At 39.5% G+C, this 21,751-nt stretch overlaps 1 protein-coding gene across 13 annotated transcripts in view; it reads right to left on the bottom strand.

Moving 5' to 3' along the window:
• Positions 1–21,751, bottom strand: part of TTC3 (tetratricopeptide repeat domain 3) — a 120,327-nt gene that overhangs the window by 18,966 nt on the left and 79,610 nt on the right. For 12 of the 13 annotated variants that reach the window (XR_004676457.1, XM_034990123.1, XM_034990128.1 and 9 more), the window contains 5 exons: positions 20,917–21,081; positions 14,735–15,800; positions 13,221–13,286; positions 12,920–13,069; positions 2,504–2,643 (listed from right to left, as the gene is read on the bottom strand). Coding sequence is in view for 12 of the 13 variants with exons in the window: in XM_034990123.1 (XP_034846014.1) it covers positions 2,504–2,643; positions 12,920–13,069; positions 13,221–13,286; positions 14,735–15,800; positions 20,917–21,081 (1,587 nt within the window). In the remaining variant the exon portion in view is untranslated. The remainder of the gene's footprint in view (positions 1–2,503; positions 2,644–12,919; positions 13,070–13,220; positions 13,287–14,734; positions 15,801–20,916; positions 21,082–21,751) is intronic. The other variant, XM_034990127.1, reaches the window with a different exon arrangement.

Genomic DNA, 21,751 nt, shown 5'->3' with positions numbered 1-21,751 from the left:
CTGGAGGGCAGAAATCTTTCCTTCACCCTAGGTCATATGCTTGCAGTGCAGACCACCCTATCTCAGTTCACTGCAAGAAGTGCGCCCCCCCTCCCCCTCCCGCCGTGGCTCAATGTGACGCAGAAGAGTGCAGGTGTTGTCGATCATCATCAATATAACCAGCGGCTCTCATTCAAAATGAAAACAGCCTTCTAGTCTTTAAAACAGAACTTAGAGCCCAGTTAACACACACATCCAGTCTGATAACCCTGCAAAACAAAGTGTGTAAATCTTTGATTTTAAAGCAAAACCCTGCAAAAGATGGACTCTGCCTCTTTCATTCTCTCCCATACAACTTTTTGTCATCTCTACTTGCTAAAAATTCCAACATTTCCATTAAGAACCTAAATGTTTAAATGCCATTTTCACTTCTTTTGTAAAATACGTCCTCCTCTAAGTACTCAATACTGGACAGCAATCATTTCTCATATCTTTTATACTTCTCTAAGAGATCCAAAAGGCTTTAAGATTTTACTTTAAAATCTAAATATAAAAATTTAGATTTAAATCATTTATCTGGGAAGTGTAAAAAACAATACACATAGAGAAGTCTGTAGCTTATCTTTAAAATGGGACAGAAAAAAAGCAAAAAAAAAATTAATAAAGTGGAAAAAAATCAATAAAAACTTTATTCCTCAACAGAAAGTTAATTTTTATGCTAGTACAGAAAATTTTTTTATCATAATAGCCTCATTTATTTTATCTAGTTTTGACAGTAAACTTGAACTGAGCATACAAAAATATATATTAAATATATATAAATATTCCTGTATTTTTGAGTAACTTAACTACTGGTATGCTCAAATATTAAGAGGCACAGCAGTCCCCCTTTCTCCAAGGAGTGACAGGTTCCAAGACCGACCCATGGCCTGTACCAAACCGGTTTCTTCCTACACATACACACCTATGATAATGTTCAAGTTGTGAATCAGGCACAGTAAAAGATTAACAACAATAACTACTAATAAATTAGAACAGTGGTTATGTGAATGTGGTCTCACTCTCAAAATTCTTACAGAGCATGCACTGCACTCGCCCTTCTTGTGATGACAGGAGATGATGAAATGCCTGCGTGGTGACACGAGGTGAGGTGGGTGACACAGTGTTAGGCTACTGCCGACCCCCTGACAACATGTCAGAAGGGGGATCACCTGAGCTTCTGGACTGTGGGTGACCGCAGGTAACTGAAACCACAGGAAGTGAAAACTACGGGGAGGTGGGGAGGATACTGTAAAGAGCTTCATCATTTCCATAAATGTGTTCTGACGGAACTACTCTACTTTGAGCATTCTCAAAACGACATGCCATAGGCAGTGTTGTATATGTCATCATTCTTTTAAGGACTACCTAAAAGCTGCCCAAATGTCATGCTAGCAAGACTCATAATAACAGCCGTCTGATCATATGGCACGGCAAGTGGAAAAAGCACAGATGTCCTGAACGGTGAGTGTGGTAGTGCGGCCCCAGTGAACCATGCCTCCCATTCTTCTTGCCCTTAAATCTAAAGGAGACCTGCCACTTGCTTTAAACAACAGAATGCGGTGGAAGTGATGCTCTGACAGTTCCGGGCCCAGACCTTCAGAAGACATGGCAGCTTCCACTCCTGTGCCCTTGAAGCCCTTTGGTACCCCAGAAGGAGCCTACCACGCTGGAGACCAAATGCCACGTGGAGAGACCATACAGATCAAAGTCACATGGAAAGGGAGCAACCCTGAACCTACAGGGAGGGAAAAGGCCAGGACAGCCCAGGACAGCCCAGCTGCACCTAGCCCCCAGCCAACTCCCAGCCACATGAGGAACCACGGGCAAGACCAGCCTAATAGCCCAGTGGAACTCAGCCCAAGTTCCAAGATCAGGATCAAATAAAATGGCTGTTAATTTAAGCCACCAAGTTTGGGTGCTTTGTTACACGGTGGCAGGTAACAATTAAGCTGAGGAATCATATGACCTATCAATTTTTAGGGAAGAGAGGGGTTAGGAATGGATCACAGAGAATCTCAAAACAAACGTGGCCCATCTGACAACTGTATTACCTGTATGTATTTATTACCAAATGCTTCATACCACAAGACCAAATTTTAATAATTTAAAGATTCAAGATGAAAGTAATGATAAATAATCACCACAGAATCCTAGTGCAGGGAAGAAACTTAGATCTAGACCAAGCCCCTCACTTTACAGAAAAGGAAAAAATGGGTCAAAGGTAATGTTCACAGTAAGGGGTGGTGTCCAACTAGAAGGAAGTCAGTTCTTTGCTGATTCAGAGTCCCACTTTATCTGTCAACAGGGTAGGTTTAGGAAAAGTTTCAGGTAAGATAATTCTCTACTGAATGTTCTCTAGAGATGAAAACAATATTTAAGTTTGTTCTTCACCTGACATAGTCGGAAACTGAGTATCAAAAATGTTAACACCACCCGCCCCCCAAAAAGCAATAAAAATCATTGCCTTTCAGTTGTTACTTACGACTCGCTGGCATTTAAAACCTTTCTCATTTTCTTTGTTAGTGCTTTCAGACTTTCTTGGATTTCTTTTTTCTCGTGTTGCCATTTTTTTATTTCCTTTTCCAAATCTTCAAGGAACCAATCTAATTCTGTCTTTGAGATCTAAAAACATGTTTAGAAAGTTCTTAAATAAATAGGAAGATTTACTTAAAAAAAAAAAAAAAGAGTCCCAAAGACCAGAACGGTGGTGGTGTTAGCTTAATCGATGACTCCAGTTTAGCAGAACACACACAGCCCTGGGCCTCACCAACTCTCACTGATCAGGCTGGGCGGCAGGGGAGGCTGTCAAATAAAAAGGCACAGAGGCATGACAGACTCTCTGGTACTGGAAAAGGGTTTCTCAAAATCAGTGATTTCCGACTTCTGTCTTTAAAGATGAGATGCCAGGAGCATCTGGGTGGCTTAGTCGGTTAAGCATCTGACTCTTGGTTTCGGCTCAGGTCTGATCTGAGGGTCATGAGATCAAGCCCTGAGTCAGGCTCCATGCTCAGCGGGGAATCTGCTTGAGATTCTCTCTCCTTGTCCCTCTGCTCCTACTCCCTGCTCTCTCTCTCTCAAATAAATAAATAAATCTTTAAAAAAAAAAAAGATGAGATGCCATGTGGAGAGCGGATTCCAAGTAGTGGGAATGGCAAGGGAGAAGGTTAAAGATAACAGCATGTCTGAACAAAAGCAAGAGGCACTATGTGGCTGGGATACAAGGTGGACATATGGAAGGCAGGGCAGGGAGAATGGTACCCCAAGATGCTTTGGGTTCAAATTACAAAAGGTCTTGTAAGCCATGCTAAGGAGGGTGGATTTGGTCCTGTAGGACACGGGGAGCCAGTGAAGACTCAAGCAGGGCAGTGAGATGATGAGATTCTGGTTTTGGAAAAATAGCTCTGAAAGACACAGAGATGGATTAGGATTGGTTGAAGGCATGTGAAAGCGTTAGACCAAAACTGGCCTTCACATTTTCTTGACTGTGACCCAAAATAACAAATATATTTTAATAACGATCCATAGCATGTGTACATAATATACGTATGTATGTATGTACACACACACAACTGAAAGAGAATTGCCTTTACTTTTTGAGATGCTTTCTGATATTTCTACTCTATTCAATTATTAAAAACAATTCCAGTCACCATCATTAAACTGATTTCATAGCTCAATATGAACTGTAACCCTTAATTAAAAACTCTAGGTAGAAGAAGGTAAAATCTTTTTAAAAAAAGATATTTATTTATTTGAAAGAGAGCATGAGTGTGGGGAGGAGGAGAGGGAGAAAAAGAATCTTAAGGAGACTCAGTGCTGATCACGGAGACCAGACATGAGCTCGATCCCATGACCCCGAGATCATGACCTGAGTCGAAATCATTAACTGGACGCCTAACTGACTGAGCCACCCAGGTCCCCGAAGGTAAAATCTCTTAAAATCTCACTGCAGTAGCCCAAGGGAGAGACAATACGGACGACGGTGGTAACATTAGGGATGATAAAGAGAAATAAAGGAAACTTTAGAGAAGAGGACGGAGAAGAGACCATGTGTCTAAGTAGGATATAAAACAAAGCAGAAGTTTACAGAATTAAAGATAGGTTTCTACTTTCAATGAATAGCTAAAAATCCCATTAACAAAAAAGGAGAGCACAGAAGATGTACTAGGCTAGGACATGAAAACAGATGTTAACCTAGCTCCGGATGTCTAAATAAATGAATAAACAATAAAATATGTGAGAACTCCATAATTTTGACCCTGCAGTCATTTTGATGGGACAGAGCAGAAATTTACAAGTGTTTGACAGAGACTAGATATCAAAGGAATAAAAATACTGAATTCAAACAGCTTTCAAAAAAACCGGAGAGGAACGTGCTTTTTTTTGTTTGTTTATAGTTTCACATTTATTGATTTACTATTATTAATTATGGTGATTATCATATTTAAACAGACATCTTTGCATATTTGTCCAGTTTTCTCTAGTATAATTCCTAGATGATAGCTGGGTTAAATCTTTTTTTTTTTTTTAATTTTATTATGTTATGTTAGTCACCATACAATACATCATTAGTTTTTGATGTAGTGATCCACGATCCATTGTTTTCGTATAACACCCAGTGCTCCATGCAGTACGTGCCCTCCTTAATACCCATCACTGGGCTAACCCATCCCCCCAACCACTCCCCTCTAAAACCCTCAGTTTGTTTCTCAGAGTCCATAGTCTCTCATGGTTCATCTCTCCCTCCGATTTCCCCCCTTCAATTTTCCCTTCCTTCTCCTAATGTCCTCCATGCTATTCCTTATGTTCCACAAATAAGTGAAACCATATGATAATGACTTTCTCTGCTTGACTTATTTCACTTAGCATAATCTCCTCCAGTCCCATCCATGTTGATGCAAAAGCTGGGTATTCATCCTTTCTGATGGCTGAGTAATATTCCGTTGTCTATATGGAGCACATCTTCTTTATCCATTCATCTGTTGAAAGGCATCTCAGCTCTTTCCACAGTTTGGCTACTGCGGATATTGCTGCTATGAACATTGGGGTGCATATGGCCCTTCTTTTCACTACATCTGTGTCTTTGGGGTAAGTACCCAGGAGTGCAATTGCTGGGCATGCTTCTAAGTCATGTTTCTCTACACAACAGGCACCTGGATTCTACCACAGATTAGCACATGATCAAGTCAGGTGTGCTTTGCTCCTCAAAACAGACTTTCTCAATATGGGCAACTCCCACTCTTCCAAAAGTCCGCTGAACACCTGGTTGGTTGTAACTTAGAATGCATTTCCCCATGAAAAGCCGTGTTAGAAATGTCAGTTAAACGTCCACCAGTTCCTTCCAGGAAGCTCCTGGTTACAATGGTAAACCGGATACAAGGAGGGCTATAGAGTTAACAGGGCAAGTCCCCAGACCATCAAGAGTCTATCTGACTGTATAAGACACAGTCTTTCTTTCCCTGGGTGCTGGGGAAAGAGATGTGGTGCAAGGGAAGGCAAAGAGGAAAGTTCAGCATTTCCTCTGAAACCTGCTTGAAAAGATTCATGTCTGTCTGCAGTGGCTTCCCTCTTCTTTTTGGCATTCATTTCGTCCTCCAAGGACCCTTCTCCTGCAACACCCTCAAAGTTTCACCTGATCCCTCATTTAAGCACCCCTGACCCAGGGCATGCCCACCTTCCAAGCGCATACTTTAAACGTCTTTCCTCTCCTTCATGTCTCTCAGCATTCAGAGCACCTGACTGCAGTAAGGGATTCTGAAGAACCCCCTCAGCTTGCCTAGAAGTGTTCACATTTCACTCTTCAGCCACAGTGATTCTCTCATCTAGAGGTAGTCTGCACACATCTGGCAAGTCCAATAGTTTGTTTGCTTTTTAGAATATAAATGTGGTGCTTCTGGCCTGGTCCCAGGGGCCTTTGGGTCGAGATACCCACCAGAATTTCAGGCAGTGTGACAAACAGAATTGTGAAAACCTGTATTCTGAAGCAGGGGTAGTTACCCTTCCCCAGATGATTATATAAAACACCACGTGAGACCCAGCCTTCCTTGTTAGCTTTCTTATGAAGATGCTGCTTTCTGAAACTTCTTCTGAACCTATACATTCTCTCCAAGTTTTATGTCATTTTTCAAAGTGTCATCCATTCAGTGCTGGCAGAGGTATACGTGGGACACGTGCTTGTAAATACACGTCATTTGTAAGTAGGATGTCATTTCTAATAACATGCGAATCAGGGAATAGAGCAATATTTACAAGAAACAAGTTTAAATTTTAATATTTTCCAGTTTGAAATTCTAATAATACCAACAACTGCTGAGAATGTGACCAGGTTACTGAGGGTATAGGTTCAGATACAGAACTGGGGGCCTCCTCCCTTGAAGAGGACGGTGTACCTGAAGCCAACCTGCACAGACTCTGGGAAGTGATGGTCTTCTGGTCAAAGACAACACCGACTGAGAGGAAGGACATTTCTCCCTCTTGAGCTTTAGACGCCAAGGTTTGTGATGTTCCTGGGTGACAGATTTGCTAACAGTCCAGGTCCTTAAAGACTTCCAAGTCCTACCACAGGGGTAGGGTTGGTTTCATTGGCTTTGAGATGCATAGGCCAACTGTTTTTAGGCAGAAGTTCAATGACGTTTCAATGACATTCCTTCTAGCTTGGGGACAGTTTTACTCACATTTTCCTTGCTGCTACACCGTGAGTCACTGAATCATTACTGTCATTGAGGTGACCACCATGTCTACTCTACTTGCAAAATCCTGTATTGCACCTGGTTCACTTCTACTACCATGACCAATGTCCATATGCAAACCCTGCTGCTGGTCACCAAGCGAACCTTGTCTCTCACCTATCCTGTGCTTCCATTCTGAGCCAATGATTTCGCTTCAGATTTAGCCCCTTGGCCAGGAGATGATGTGTAACCACAAGGTTATACTGGGGCATAAGAACCTACTTGGCAACAAGTACCAAAAGGAGTTCAGTATCAAAAGGCACAAAATATTACACACACACACACAGCTCAGCCACAGAAGATGCTACGTAAGTTCATCTGCTGTTTGAACTAACCACCCTTTAATGACACAGCTGCCTCACAATGCTAACTAGGTCAGCTGTCAGAGCCTGTCTCTGACTACATGAAAGAGAAGGATCTGAATCCTTTCCTTTGAAAACACTAGAATAAAAGAAAAAACAAACTATACACAACTGTATCTTCTATATGCACAGCTTACTGACATAAACAGTTTCTGATGGCTTTTTTTCTCAATTAGAAAACATTTGGTTTCCATACCTCTTTTTCTTAAACCTCAACTTTGTTCCAAAATAAACAACTGAGGTACCTTTGATTGTATATGTGTGTGTATTATATGCATCTATAATATACATATAGTTTAAAAAGACAAAAGAGGGGCACCTGGGTGGCTCAGTTGGTTAAGCATCTGCCTTCGGCTCAGGTCATGATCCCAGGGTCCTGGGATGGAGCCCTGTGTCGGGCTCCCTGCTCAGCAGGCAGTCTGCTTCTCCCTCTACCCCTCCCCGCTGCTGGTGATCTCTCTCTCTCAAATAAATAAATAAAATCTTTAAAAAAAAAAAAAAAGAAAGATTGCGAAGTAGGTAAAGAAAACAGAATAAAAAGATAAAAATGGTAATACAGAACTAGAAGTGAGAGCAATATAAAAATGAATGGCATGGGGAGGCTGGATGGCTCAGTCAGATGGGCAGCCGACTCTTGGTTTCAGCTCAGGTCATTATCTTGGGTTTGTGGAACTGAGCCCCGCGTCCGGCTCCGTGCTAAGTGCAGCGTCTGCTGAAGATTCTCTTTCCCTTCCCCATGCCCTCTTCACCACTTGCCTGTGTGCATGCACTCTCCCTCTCTTTAAAATAAATAAAGATCTTTAAAAAAAAAATGAGTGGCATAAGGCCCTAACCATTCTTTCGAAATAGCTTAAAACTTTTCTGGTAATCAAGGTCAGAGGAAATACAGTGAGCTATATCCACAAAATAAAAACAAATCTGCTGCACAAAGGAGCCCAGGTAGTGAAAGCAGAGAGAAATGACTTCTTAGGGTCTCATAAAGAGGATGCTGCATAAAAGTCCCGGAAGACCAGCACAGAGCTTGGCTTATTCTTTTTTTTTTTTAAATTCTTTATTTAAATTCAATTTAGTTAACATATACTGTATTATTAGTTTCAGAGGTAGAATTTATTCATCAGTTGCATACAACACCCAGTGCTCACTCCATCATGTGCCCTCCTTAATGCCCATCACCCAGTTACCCCATCCCCCCCCCCCCCAGCAACCCTCAGTTTGTCCTCTATAGTTAAGAGTCTCTTACGGTTTGTCTCCCTCTCTGATTTCATTTATTTTATTTTTCCTTCCCTTCCCCTTTGTTCATCTGTTTTGTTAGGGTCCACATATGAGATCATATGGTATTTGTCTTTCTCTGACTTATTTCACTTAGCATAATACCCTCTAGCTCTATCCATGTTGTTGCAAATGGCAAGATTTCTTTCTTTTTAATGGCTGAGGAATATTCCATCACACACACACACACACACACACACACAACACACACCATCTTCTTTATCCATTCATTTGTCAATGGACATCTAGGCTCTTTTTGTTTGGCAATTAGCATTGTTTGGCTATTGTGGATGGATATTGCTGCTATAAATACTGGAGTGCATGTGCCCCTTTGAATTACTACATTTGTATCCTTTGGATAAATACCTAGTAGTGCAATTGCTGGGTCGTAGAGTAGCTCCATTTTTAACTTTCTGAAGAACCTCTGTTCTGTTTTTCCAAAGTGGCTTCACCAGATTGCATTCCCACCAACAGTGGTTTCCCTTTTTATGAATCCTTGCCAACATCTGTTGTTTCCTGAGTTGTTAATTTTAGCCATTCTGACCGGTGTGAGGTGGTATCTCATTGTGGTTTTGATTTGTACTTCCCTGATGCCTAGTGATGTTGAGCATTTTTTCATGTGTCTGTTGGCCATTGGTATGTCTTCTTTATAGAGGAGCATCCAATAAATTTTGTCAAATGAAATATTGGATAGTATCCTCAACAACATACTAGCAAAAAATCAAGCAACAATCTTCACAGAATGTGCAGGCCTAATGTCCTCTGATGTAGGTGGACACAGAATATGGTGACCCCACATATGTGAGCAAGCACAGCCAAGAACAGAGCCCCAGCTGACCCAAAGGTGAAACAGTCCAGCCAAGCCCAAATGGGATAAACTAAACCACAGACTCACAAACTTGATGTTTACTGTTCTATGTCACTGAGGTTTTGTAGGGGGTTGTTACTCAGCATTATTATATGCCAGCAATTAACTGATACCCCTATCCTCCTCATGAAGTGCTGAGAAATATTTTTCAACTGGTTGTGGAACTGCCATTCTCTTAAGGGAGGACAAAAGCAAGGGATCTAGAGCCTGACACTCACTCACTGTTCTGCCACTTAGTACTGATATGACTTCAAGCAAGTGCATTAGCTGCTCCTGCCTCCATTTCCTTAACAGTAAAATGGAGACAATAGTAGTGTACTATGCTGGAGATTAAATAATTCATGTAAGAAATTTACAATTGAGTATGGCACATAATGAGCTCCATAAATGTTAGATTAAAAAAGGCTGAACTTGGCAAAGATTGTGACTGAATAGGAGAACCCCACCGCTACACAGATGTGGGCTGAGAAATTTTTGGCAGGCAGGGCCCAAGATTCTGTTTTAATATAAAAATAGGACAAAGTTCCAAAATTCTTCTCCATAAATTATTCTAGGCCAAAATTATTTTGACTGTGTTTTAGGAGCCAAAGTCAACTTAAATACCCATCTCAGCTATAAGAAAATCTCATTAAAGCACCTTGAGAACACATGTCCTAGGGGAGATGAGAAGTGATTGCTTAATGGGTACAGGGTTTCTTTTTGGTGCTATGAAATGGTTCTGGAACAAGGCAGTAGTAATGGTCATACAACATTGTGAGTCTATTGAAGGCCACTGAATTATAGACTTTTTAATGGTTAAAATGGTGAATTTTATCTTAATAAACCAAAAAGAACATACATCCTTGAGCAATACTGCAATCAGTTACAACCTGCCAGTTACAAGTTGGAGGTACATTAAAAACAACAGGACACTCTGGCTTTAGATAGGTATTCTCCTCTGACAGAACAGATAACTGGGGGCGCCTGAGTGGCTCAGTCGTTAAGCGTCTGCCTTCGGCTCTGGTCATGATCCCAGGGTCCTGGGATCGAGCCCCGCATCAGGCTCCCTGCTCGGCGGGGAGTCTGCTTCTCCCTCTCCCACTCCCCCTGCTTGTGTTCCCTCTCTCGCTGTGTCTCTCTCTGTCAAATAAATAAATAAAATCTTTAAAAAAAAAAAAAGAACAGATAACTGGCTTAATTGTCTATTAAGGCCATTCCTAGCCCATAATAATGAAACCCCATTAGCTATATAAAATAGCTAGCTCAGATTTTTATTGATGCTTTTATGTGCTAAGCACTCTTTAACTGCTTTGTAAACAGTTTTTCTCAGGAGGGGTACGAGTGTCATTTTAAGTGGGACAATTCTTCCTTCTACTATACTTAGTATCTCTGGATAACCCCACCCACCCTTGTCCAACCATCGCTGTGAGTCCTCACAAACATATGAAGTAGAGATTATATTACTAATGAGGAAACTGAGGGTAGAAGAGATTGAGTAAACTAAGGCCACAAAGGTATTGGATGGTAGTGCTGGAGTTCAACCTAGGCAGCCTGACCAAGGCCTGGGCTTGCCTATCTCTTCTCTACAGTATGAAAGGGTACTGTATCTAATACATTCATTATGTAGTATCAAGCTATTTTCAAGCAAAAGTATTAGCTGATAACCTCAGGGACTAGAGAGCAAAGGCCAGGGAAAGATCAATAAAAGCCAAAAATTTCTTTTTATGTTTATAAGATTCCTCCACAAGCTAATTATGAACATAATCATGATTAAAAAGAAATGGCCACAGCTACATCTCATCTGCTCCTGTGTGGACAACCACCTAAAAACTCAGATGAGCAACTTATCGTGATAGGAAATGGGTCTACAATTTATATGGGAAGTCTAACAACCCAACAGGTCTGAAATTTGGGGACTAAATAATGGCTATTTTAAGAAACAGACTGACTACAATCTTAAGAACCACCACCTAAAAGCAGACCCAGAGCCTCAGTGAAGGTAAAAAAAAAAAAAAAAAAAGTGCATCAGAAGGCCAGTCCCAGTCAGAGCTGTGGCTCCCTAGCAGCCCCCCTCCCTGGGTGCCTGATTAACTGCGAATTTCCTGATCAAGTGTACAAAGATGCCTTGATAAACTGCACAAATACAGGACCCAGTCAGACCAGCAGTTTATAAAGCTGGACAAGCCTCTGCCAGAGAGAAAGAAACCTCACTCATCAGATGCCCACTTTCAGTGGCAGTCTGAAAATCTGCTCTCCTCACTTAATGGGGTGGCCATAGGCATTCTTATATGGGTTTAGTAAAACTGAATTTTACTGAGGCAGTAGAAAGTTTATAAAAATATTTTATTTTATTAAGCCCTCCAGGCAGCTTATTCAAATTAGCGTTCTATGAGTCACCGTGCAGAGTTTTATTTTTGCTCATTTTCTCCTCTCCCAATTAGGAAAATCTCATTCAACCAGGCAACTGACCAGAAGAAAGTCTGGTTCCTTCTAATTCCTCTCATCCTTCAAATCTCCCCAGTCCCATCCCAAGTGAAAACAGGTTATAACAGGAATGCTATAACTATTATAATAGAAATGTAGTAACAGTTAACCTTTACAAACTGACCCTTTTCTGCCGGGTGTACTTAAATCTCAATAAATGTTATTTCCTGATGAAGGTCCCACCTAAGCAAATTTTCTTCTATTTAATATGGTACCCCAGCTACTGATCCAGACTTCTGGAACAAATTCTTCCTTTTTTTCGTTTTTAACTTAAGTGTAGTTGACATGCAATGTTGTATTAGTTTCAGGTATACAAGACAGTGAATCAACAATCCTGTATGTTAGACAATGCTTTACCAGAGTAAGTGTAAATCCTTCCTTCCTTAAATTAACATCCCTTTGTTACATCTGTACAGAAGACCTCAGTTTTAAAAAAGAAACACGCTATGATTCCCTTACATCTATAATTCCATTTCCCTACCAATTCAATCTGGCCTTGCCACTCATTAGTATTACTCCAATAGCCAGTTACATGTAACTGTAATCCATCTTAGTTAACGGAGCTCAAGATCAATAGACTCAGACAAGATGGTCTAAGTGATTTTACAGATCTAATATGCCTAAAGCTCCATGTGTTATTCTCACACTTCCTTAACAGTAAGATGAAGACAGTAGTAGGAATAGTAGTAACAGTGGGAGGCAATACTTACAGAGCCCCTATTATCCACCAGGCAGTTTTAAGTACTTTACAAGTATTAATCTAATCCCAAGAAATGGGAGCTATTATCACGCAAATTTTCCAAATAAGAAACTAAAGCACAAAGAAGTTAGCTAACTTGCCCCGGATGAGAACTAGTATGGGACTCAGCTTACATCTGAACCTAGTCGGTCTGACCCCAAGACTCACACTATGAACCACTAATGCTATACTGCCTCTCGATATAAACGAGGATTAACGCGAAATTTAGTCACCAGAAAACAGGTTTAGTTAATGAAACAAACTGAACTATAAATAAATGAAAACCCAGATTCACAGCCCTTTTCTTAAATGGCAACATGTAGAGGTTCTAAAACTGCAAAAACACTGCCACTTTAATATGTCATAGAGAAATTTAAATAGGCATTATTAAGAAAAAAATCCTTTGTTCAGCCAACAATGCTCCTGATCATGCCACATGCTACCACAGAGAAGTTTCAGAGAGGATTACCTTGTTTTCTTCTAAGTTCCTTTTCAACTTTTCTTCCAGGTCCCTGGTCTCTTCTGAGCCCTCGAGTTTTCTCTGCTCGTAATTTTCGCATGCCTCCTTAAGCTGCTCTTGTAAAACCTGGTACTCCTTCTCAATCTGTAAAATATCTCCCTAAAGGTAAATTATAAAATTATCTATTAAAAATAGTTTAAAATGCCTATTTCTGGTCTCGTTCTGAACAGCCTCTTAAAATAAACAGAGGAGAATAAAAGGCAGATGAAAATTTACAAGGGAAACGTCATGATAATTCATTCTGACTCACCTGTTGTGCCTCAAAAGGATCATATGGCTCAGTATTGACTTCTTGATGTCTTATATTCCAAGACACCTTTGGGGCAAAACAAACACTTAAATTTATCTCAATTGCTCTAGTAAAATAAATCCATCATGTAATGACATTCTTAAGGCATGCCCACCAATTTTTTCAAGGTTTTTTTTTTACAATTTTAATAATGTTGTATGCTTTCTACAAATACTTGTATTAGGAAAGAGCTATCATATAGAATTAGTAAAAATAAAAATGACTGGTTCGTTATTCTTAAGTTTTTTTTTTTTTAAGATTTTATTTGAGAGAGAGACAGTGAGAGAGAGTGCGAGAGAGAGTGAGAGAGAGAGCAAGAGAGAGAGCACAAGTGAGAGAGCACGAGCAGGGGGAGGAGCACGGGGAGAAGGAGGCTCCCTGCTGAGCAGGGAGCCCAACGCGGGGCTCCATCCCAGGACTCTGGGATCATGACCTGAGCAGAAGGCAGACGCTTAACCAACTGAGCCACCCAGGTGCCCCTTAAAATGTTCTTTCAAAGCTTTCTTAGAAGACAGAAAATATAATGAGGAGGGGGATAATCCAACAAGGAGTTAATGAATTCAAATCCTATAGAGTGAACTATGGGAGAACATCAATTTATTCTATGCTTGTTAGGAACTTTTATTCGCATCTCTCATTTCTCTCCACCTGTTATTTTGTTTTGTTTTTAACTCTCCCATTCCTCCCCTATTTTGGTAGGAGAAACTGGTCACACATATAGCCCAGACTCTGCTTTTTTGGGCTGCCTGTGCAAAAAGCACTTTTCCCTTCATTCTCCATACAGTAAGTCTTGTGGGGCAAGCACCCCAAGATGGGAGGCTTCCTGGGTCCAGCACTTCTATAACTGGGTGGGTGAGCTGGTGCTTCAATGTTGGCCTTCAATGCTAGGACATCCAAGTACTACAGAAACAAACCACATCATCCTTATGGCACCATTATTAATTAATTATTAAGGTGATGTTTTGGCTCCATCAGCTGATTCCTCTATCTTATTTCTCAACTGGTACAAAACTTGGCTAGGGAAGAAGTGTATTATTTACTAGACCCAAAAATTCTTTCTGGATTACCTATCATGCCCTACAAAAGAGTTCATATTTTTATTTTTTTATTATTTTATTTTTTTTTTTTTTAAGATTTTATTTATTTATTTGAGACAGAGAGAATGAGAGACAGAGATCATGAGAGGGAGGAGGGTCAGAGGGAGAAGCAGACTCCCCGCCGAGCAGGGAGCCTGATGCGGGACTCGATCCTGGGACTCCAGGATCATGACCTGAGCCGAAGGCAGTCGCTTAACCAACTGAGCCACCCAGGCGCCCAAAGGGTTCATATTTTTAAAAACATTTCCAGGCAAAAGATTTCATAACCATTATAAAGTCAATTATTTAAAATAATTTTAGTAAATATAATGGCAATGAGAGATGAGAAGGAAAATTTCACTTCAGTATTAAGATGACTTTTTTCTATTTAAGTCTTACCTGTATGGCAACCACTTGTGTATGTGGAATATTTGTTATTTCATCGGTATTTCCTGGATTTACTTCCCACTTGCTGGCAGAATTTCCACAGTGACCATCATGTCTGTTCGACTCACTAAGGGCTGTATCAGCACCGTCTGTGCTGCACTGAGTCTTTACTGATACTTCCAGAGAGTCCTGAAGGATCTGTGTTTTCGGGACAGTCTGGTTACCAGGGGCATTCTCAGCATTCAAACGATGACCCTCAAAATACACAGCAGCACTTGCACCGGGTCCGTCACTGGCTGTAACGGATGGTACCACCGGCACTGATCTTTGCAGCTGATACTCAGAAGAAACGCTGGCCAGAGATGTATAAATGTTAGTGTCCTGGGGCAAACTCGGTAACACATTTATATATGTTGCTGGTGTCTGGGTAATGTCAAACCCCTGAAAGGGGAGGTATGTACAGTATCCTGTGACCAAATGGGGTTGAGTCCAGGAGGTTGGTTTCACATCCTCAGAAGCTGGTTTGGGAGAATTAGAGGACACTCCCCTGTGACCTGTATCCTCGGATACTGGTTTGGGAGGATCAGAAGAGACCTCTTTGGGTTTCTCATTCTCAGAAACTGATCTAGAAGAATTATCAGACACTGGTTTTGGCTTCACAGACTCACAGGTTGGTTTGGGAGAATTCACAGCTATAGGTTTGGGCTTCACATCCTCAGAAGCTGCTGCTGAAGATAAATCAGACACTGGTTTGGATTTTACATCTGGTTTAAATTCCCTAGCGGATGGATTCAGTGGTAGTTTAACTCGTAAATACTCCCCTGTTTTTGAAATTTCTTCCACTTTTGTCTTAATGTTTTTCTTCTTTCTCTTCTTCTTGAGCCGCAATGCAACTTTCTTCAATGCAATACAGTTGTCAATCACAACAAAACGAGGACATCCCAGGAGAAAAGATTTCAAACCTCCAGCTTTTTCTAGTATCTGTCGAGTTTCTTCTGGGAAGAATTCATATTCTTCAGAGAACATTTTATTACTCATGTCCAACGGACCATGCTCCTCCAACAACTGAGAGAAATAACTTGGAAAAAAAATTATGTTTACATGTGATAAGGAAGTACTTATACATGTTCATTTGAAAAAAATATATTCCCCCAAATTCTCCCAAAGCAAAATACTATTTCAATTCCAACTGATCTCAACAGCTCCCCAACACATGATATTCATATTAAATCTGACAAAAGCTAACTGCAATGAATGATACTCTAAAAGCAAAATTTTGTTTACCCCTTGGAAAATAATCGTTAAAATTTTTTTTTTAAAAGACAGAAAGGGATTAAAAAGTTATTTTATAAATTTCAATTACATAATTACATAATCTATTTTAAAAGTAATGAAAAGAAAATTTACTATACAAGAATATCAGTAACAAGAATGTCAAATGAGAAGACATCAAATTTCACTAAAATCCTATGGAATTTGCCTCTAGTAATCTTAACATTTTTCTGTTTAAGAATAGGCAATGATTTAGAGGTACTGAAATTAATCCCGTCTGATCAATAAACCAATACATTACAGGATCAGACACAGAGTGATAGGGCGATCCCTTAATCTACTTCCAATTCTGGACTGGGGCTCCCTCCAGTTCTGGGGCTATTTTTTTTCCCATTCTTGTGTCAGCCTCAAAGAGCCTTACTCTTCTATTTGAATTTGGTATACAGTCTGTAACAGTGGCATTAACTAGCAAGAAAGACACGTAACACACACTACCAAAAAGATTTGCTTTTTCAAGAGCAAAAATCTCCAAACGGACTTTCTTAGTAAATTAACACTAACCAGAAAGACAATTTATTTAGGGGAAGGTAAAAATAACACTTCTTTGAAGCAAAAGAAACCTCTTTATGTACAGATGCTGCTAGAGATAAAGGCATACGACTATTTTTGCAAATGATTATCCTCTATTCAAAGTAACTGATACTCTGAAGGCTGAAGACGAAATGCCACTACTTTTCATCAGCAATGCTGCTCTAAATACTTAGTGTTTTTTGATGACTACTTTCCTCTTAGAATAATCTCTACAACTGAAACTCCCCAATACATATTGTTTTTGCAAGGTGACAGGTTAGATTTGTTTTCACTTTAAGAGTCCCATCAAACTTCATTTTTATTTTTTTAAGATTTTATTTATTTATTTTAAAAAGAGAGAGAGAGCGCACGCACATGCAAGAGTGCACTCGAGGGGAGAGGCAGAGGGAGAGGGAGAGAAATCCTCAAGGAGACTCTCCGAGGATACGGGGCTCAATCTCAGGACTCTGAGATCATGACCCAAGCCGAAATCAAGAGTTGGCTGCTTAACCAACTGAGCCACGCAGGTGCCCCTCAAACTTCATTTTTAATGAGAAATCTCTAAAAGCAGAAGGGTTTGAAGGAGAGTAAGGTAAAAAAAAAAATCACTGTAGTCTCAGAAACAGTAACTCTTGTTGAGGATTTTGGCTGATTGATGTAACTTCGGCTCTACCATCTCTCTGAAGAGAGATACCCTTCCATTTGGTGTTTCGCTGCCATTAAGCAACAGCAGAATAATTCATGAATGGTGTATGTGTATTTACTTTTTGCTCTCCATGATGAATATTAAAGAGAATCACTGAAAAACAAAGCTTTCCCACCTGGATTAAAACACTTAAATCCAAAATGGGATAACTAAAAAACAGAGTCCACATTCAAGGAAATCACAGTTTATAAATTTTAAAACCTATGTTTTACACATCTATCTACATTTTAAAAGCCTGAAAGGATATACACCAAAAATTAACTGTGGTTAAATCTGGGTGATAGAATTATTCATAATTTTTATTTTTCCTTTATTTAAAAAAATTCCATAGTAATTTATATTATTAATTTTACAATCAGAAAAAAATTTTTTCAAAGAATTAGAGCCTCCACATTTTTTCCACTGACTAAGTAGCAATGAATTTTTCAAACACTGAAGCAGAACAAAATTTAACACGGGTCCCTAGCCCAAAGGGACCAAACCTTTATAACCATATTGTGAGTAAAATTTTTATAGTCACTATTATTTGAAATGCAACACAAAATGAACTTTAACTCTATTTATACATCTTTTCTAGCCTTGAAAAATCATCTCTGTAAGATAAACAGTGGATCCAAAATAGCATAAATATGAATTCTTAATAATCCAGTGTTTTACAGGGGTTAGAATCCATCCATCAATGCACACTCAACAGTGGTATTGATGTGGCTATTTAGCAGACATGAATGAAAGAGGTCAAAGCTCTAATGAAAGATGCTAGATAAGAACTGAAATGGTGAGGCTGACTCAGCTTCTGTCAAGTTACACAAGATGCATCTCCCCTCTCATCATCGCCTCCTCTCGTTCAAAGTCTCAGACTCTGCACTTCAGGACCAGAGGCAAAAACAAGGCACCCTGCACATGACAGGAGTTTAAAAAAAAAAAAAAAAAAGGCTACTTATGTCAGAGATATTAACAGTTCTTATGTTATGTATGTATGTACATATATCTTCATAATTGGATGATGACTGTTAGTGTCTGAAATGGTCATGGCTGGCCATCCCCACCCCAGTCTTGTAGCTGTGGTCCTTTGAAAAAGTCACTGTTTTGTACAAGTTCATGATTCTTATTTCAGAGTAATTTTATTTGCAATACACTGTGACCCGACCTATGATCAATTTAGCTCTCCTCCTACCTGCAAGCTGCATGAAAGCTGCAATCTTCCACAGGCCTTAACCGCAAGTGGTTAATAAATGCTGGCTGACTGACTAACACCACTAATGAGGTGTTAGGAAAAGCTAAATGCAGACTACTACCCACTGAAATTTAATTTGCTTCAAATATCTAAAATCATAAAATACTAGAACTAGAAGGGCATTAGGTCAATTAAACTCCAGTCTAATCACCTACTTCATGGTGAAATACTTAAGATAAAGTTAATAGCAGTTATCCCAATATTCTTGATTCCTTGTCTAGTAATTTTTCTACTCTACACTCTTGTCATAAAGAAAATTGAGTGGTTTCATTTTTCTTTCTTTTATCCACTGGCCACTAAAATAAATCTTTTTTTTTCTTTTCAAAGTTTTTGTTTATTTATTCATTTAAGTAATTTCTACACGCAGTATGGGGCTTGAACTCACAACCCCGAGATCAAGAGTCACACGCTCCTCTGATTGAACCAGCCAGGAGCCCCCAAAAGAAATCATTCTTAAGGCCATCATCACATGTCTACTTTTGAAAATTCAAAGAAACAACTGTTTCTGAGGTGAAACTTCCTGCAACTTCATGACTTTAAGTTCTATCTCAAAATACAACTCAGCCTATTTTTTTTCCTCATGAAGTTGTTTAATTTCCTCCCACTTATAATAGTAATAAATTCTTTAAGAAGCAAGGTCCTCAAAACAACACAGTTCAGCTTCAGTTTTGGATGCCTGAAGCAAAGCCTACCATATTTTATGAAATACTAGTGTAGTTTTATAGCTGTTTCCATATGGTCATCCAGGAAAGTTCTCTGGAAATATGATTTGCTCAGCATTTCAACTCTAAAGAAAAACCATGAAGAGGGACCTATGAGCATAACTAGACTGAATAGGAATAATGCAACTGGGGAAAACAGAAGGAATGACTAAATTATGGATGTGTGACAGGTTTTCTGCGAGAATAGTTAGCTTCTAAATTAATTTTTTACTGCAGGTCTTAGCCCTCAATTTCTCTTCTTAAGGAAGGTAGCAATACCTTAATAATACCAAGCTCAAAACGGTTAACTGCTTCCTAGATTTTCCTGAACTCTTTACTCCATTATTTTATCCACCCCACTCAGACTTATTAACTTGTCACTGGATTTATGAGATGCTAAACATCTGCATCCATCAACAAAGGAACAGTAAGATCAAATAATCATCAAATAATCAATAACTACTCTTTGTCAAATGTGTAACTCCACCCTTATCCATGAGAGAGACATTCCAAGACTGCTAGGGATGCCTGGAACCACAGATAGTACAGAACTCTATATATACTGTTTTGTTCCTATGCATACATACCTATGATAAAGTTTAAGTTATAAATTAGGTGCAATAAGAAATTAATAGCAGTAACTAATAATAAAATAGAACAGTTACAATATACTGTAATGAAAGTTATGTGAATGTGGTCTCTCCCTCAAAATATCTTATTGCACTGCACTTGCTCTTCTTGTGATGATGGGAGATGATAAAATGCCTACACGATGAGATGAAGTGAGGTGAGAGACGTAGGCACTGTGAGGTAATGTTAGGCTACTAATGACCTTTTGACAATATGTCAGAAGGAGGACCATCGGCTTCTAGACCACGATTGACGCAGGTAAGTGAAACCTGGGAAAGCAAAACTAAGGATAAAGGAAGAGTACTGTATGCCTTGGAATTCATGATAAAAGATTATGGCTGGGCGGGGGGCGCCTGGATGGCTCAGTCCGTTAGGTGTCCAACTCTTGGTTTCAGCTCAGGTCATGACCTCACGGGTCATGAGATTGAACCCAGCGTCCGGTTCCATGCTCAGCTTGAAGATTCTCTCCCTCAGCCCCTCCCCCTACCCATGCACATGTGTGTGTATGTCTCTTTCTCTCTCTCTCAAATAAATATATCTTTTTAAAAAAAAGATTATGGCTGGAAACTTTATAGGTCCTGTCAGCATACACCAGGTCAGTTTTAGAAATAGAAAATATCGGGCGCCTGGGTGGCTCAGTTGGTTAAGCGACTGCCTTCGGCTTAGGTCATGATCCCGGAGTCCTGGGATCGAGTCCCACGTCGGGCTCCCTGCTCAGTAGGGAGTCTGCCTCTCTCTCTGACCCTCCCCCCTCTTATGCTCTCTATCTCATTCTCTCTCTCAAATAAATAAATAAAATCTTAAAAAAAAAAAAAAGAAATAGAAAATATCTGTATTAAGCAGCTCAAACTGACAAAACCACTAATAATCATAAATCATTAGGATTCTAAATTTAATAGTTAAAAACACTCAGTTAACTCTGTGTTAATACCTGACAAAAGCTGTAAAAATACTTTTCTTCCCCAGGTTTGTGAGCCAATGAATGATTCCTTTAATAAGCACAATCGACACAAACAACTTGCGATCTTTAACTGGCAGCATCAGTATAAAATAATACTTGCAGGCGTGTTAAACTACTTACTCATACAGAGTTGAACACTTTTGTTTTGGGTTAATGTCCCACAGCTTCTTATTACGGACAACATATTCACTACCGTGCTGCTCATAGATAGCTTCAAATTCTTCTACATCTTGCCGAAGGTGGTCAGGTACCACAAATGGGCCTGCAGAATTTGAATTGCGTCTGCTGATAAAAAACAATTTTGTGAATCATACACTTGTGAGGTGACCCAGATAATATTTAAATTGAAATAAATGTAAAGACAGTAACATATTACTCAGCTTTACAATGCAAAAAAACACTACCAGAGAATTAAATGTAGAAAAGTTACCCTTCCACAATTATACATCTTCGCCTGACCACTGAGTAAGCACTTTTAATTAAGTACCTACCCTTGCTCCCAAGAGCAAATTTTTTGAAACTCCTGGTTTTAAAAGTATCAATGTTACATTAATTGTAACTTGTTAAAGAGAAAAATGAAGGATTTTATTATAAAAAGATTTTTTTTTTCTAAAATATAAGATTCTAGCATTTGTAAAAAGATGTGGTAGTTTCAGTGTGAGTTCTAAAACCAGATTCCTGGGTTATATTCCTTGGCTCTGCTATTTACAAGCTTCAGGTTCTTGGGCACATCACTCAACTATACTGTGCATGAGTAGCCTCCTTATCTGTAAAATGGACATAATAACGGTACTTACCTCTTAGAATGGAAGACTGGATTCAATGAGTTTATAGATGTAAAGCTAATGGAGTAGCACGTGGTACCATAAGTGTTAGCTAAGTATAGGCTATTACTATTTTAACTTAAAATAATTCTTCCACTTAAAGAATCCATGAAAATGACTGTGGGAAAGCA

This window comes from Mirounga leonina, unplaced genomic scaffold (genome assembly GCF_011800145.1).
Source record: "Mirounga leonina isolate KUSES-001 unplaced genomic scaffold, KU_Mleo_1.0 Mir_496, whole genome shotgun sequence".
Lineage (NCBI taxonomy): Eukaryota > Metazoa > Chordata > Mammalia > Carnivora > Phocidae > Mirounga > Mirounga leonina.
This window is presented reverse-complemented; position numbering and strand designations above follow the sequence as displayed.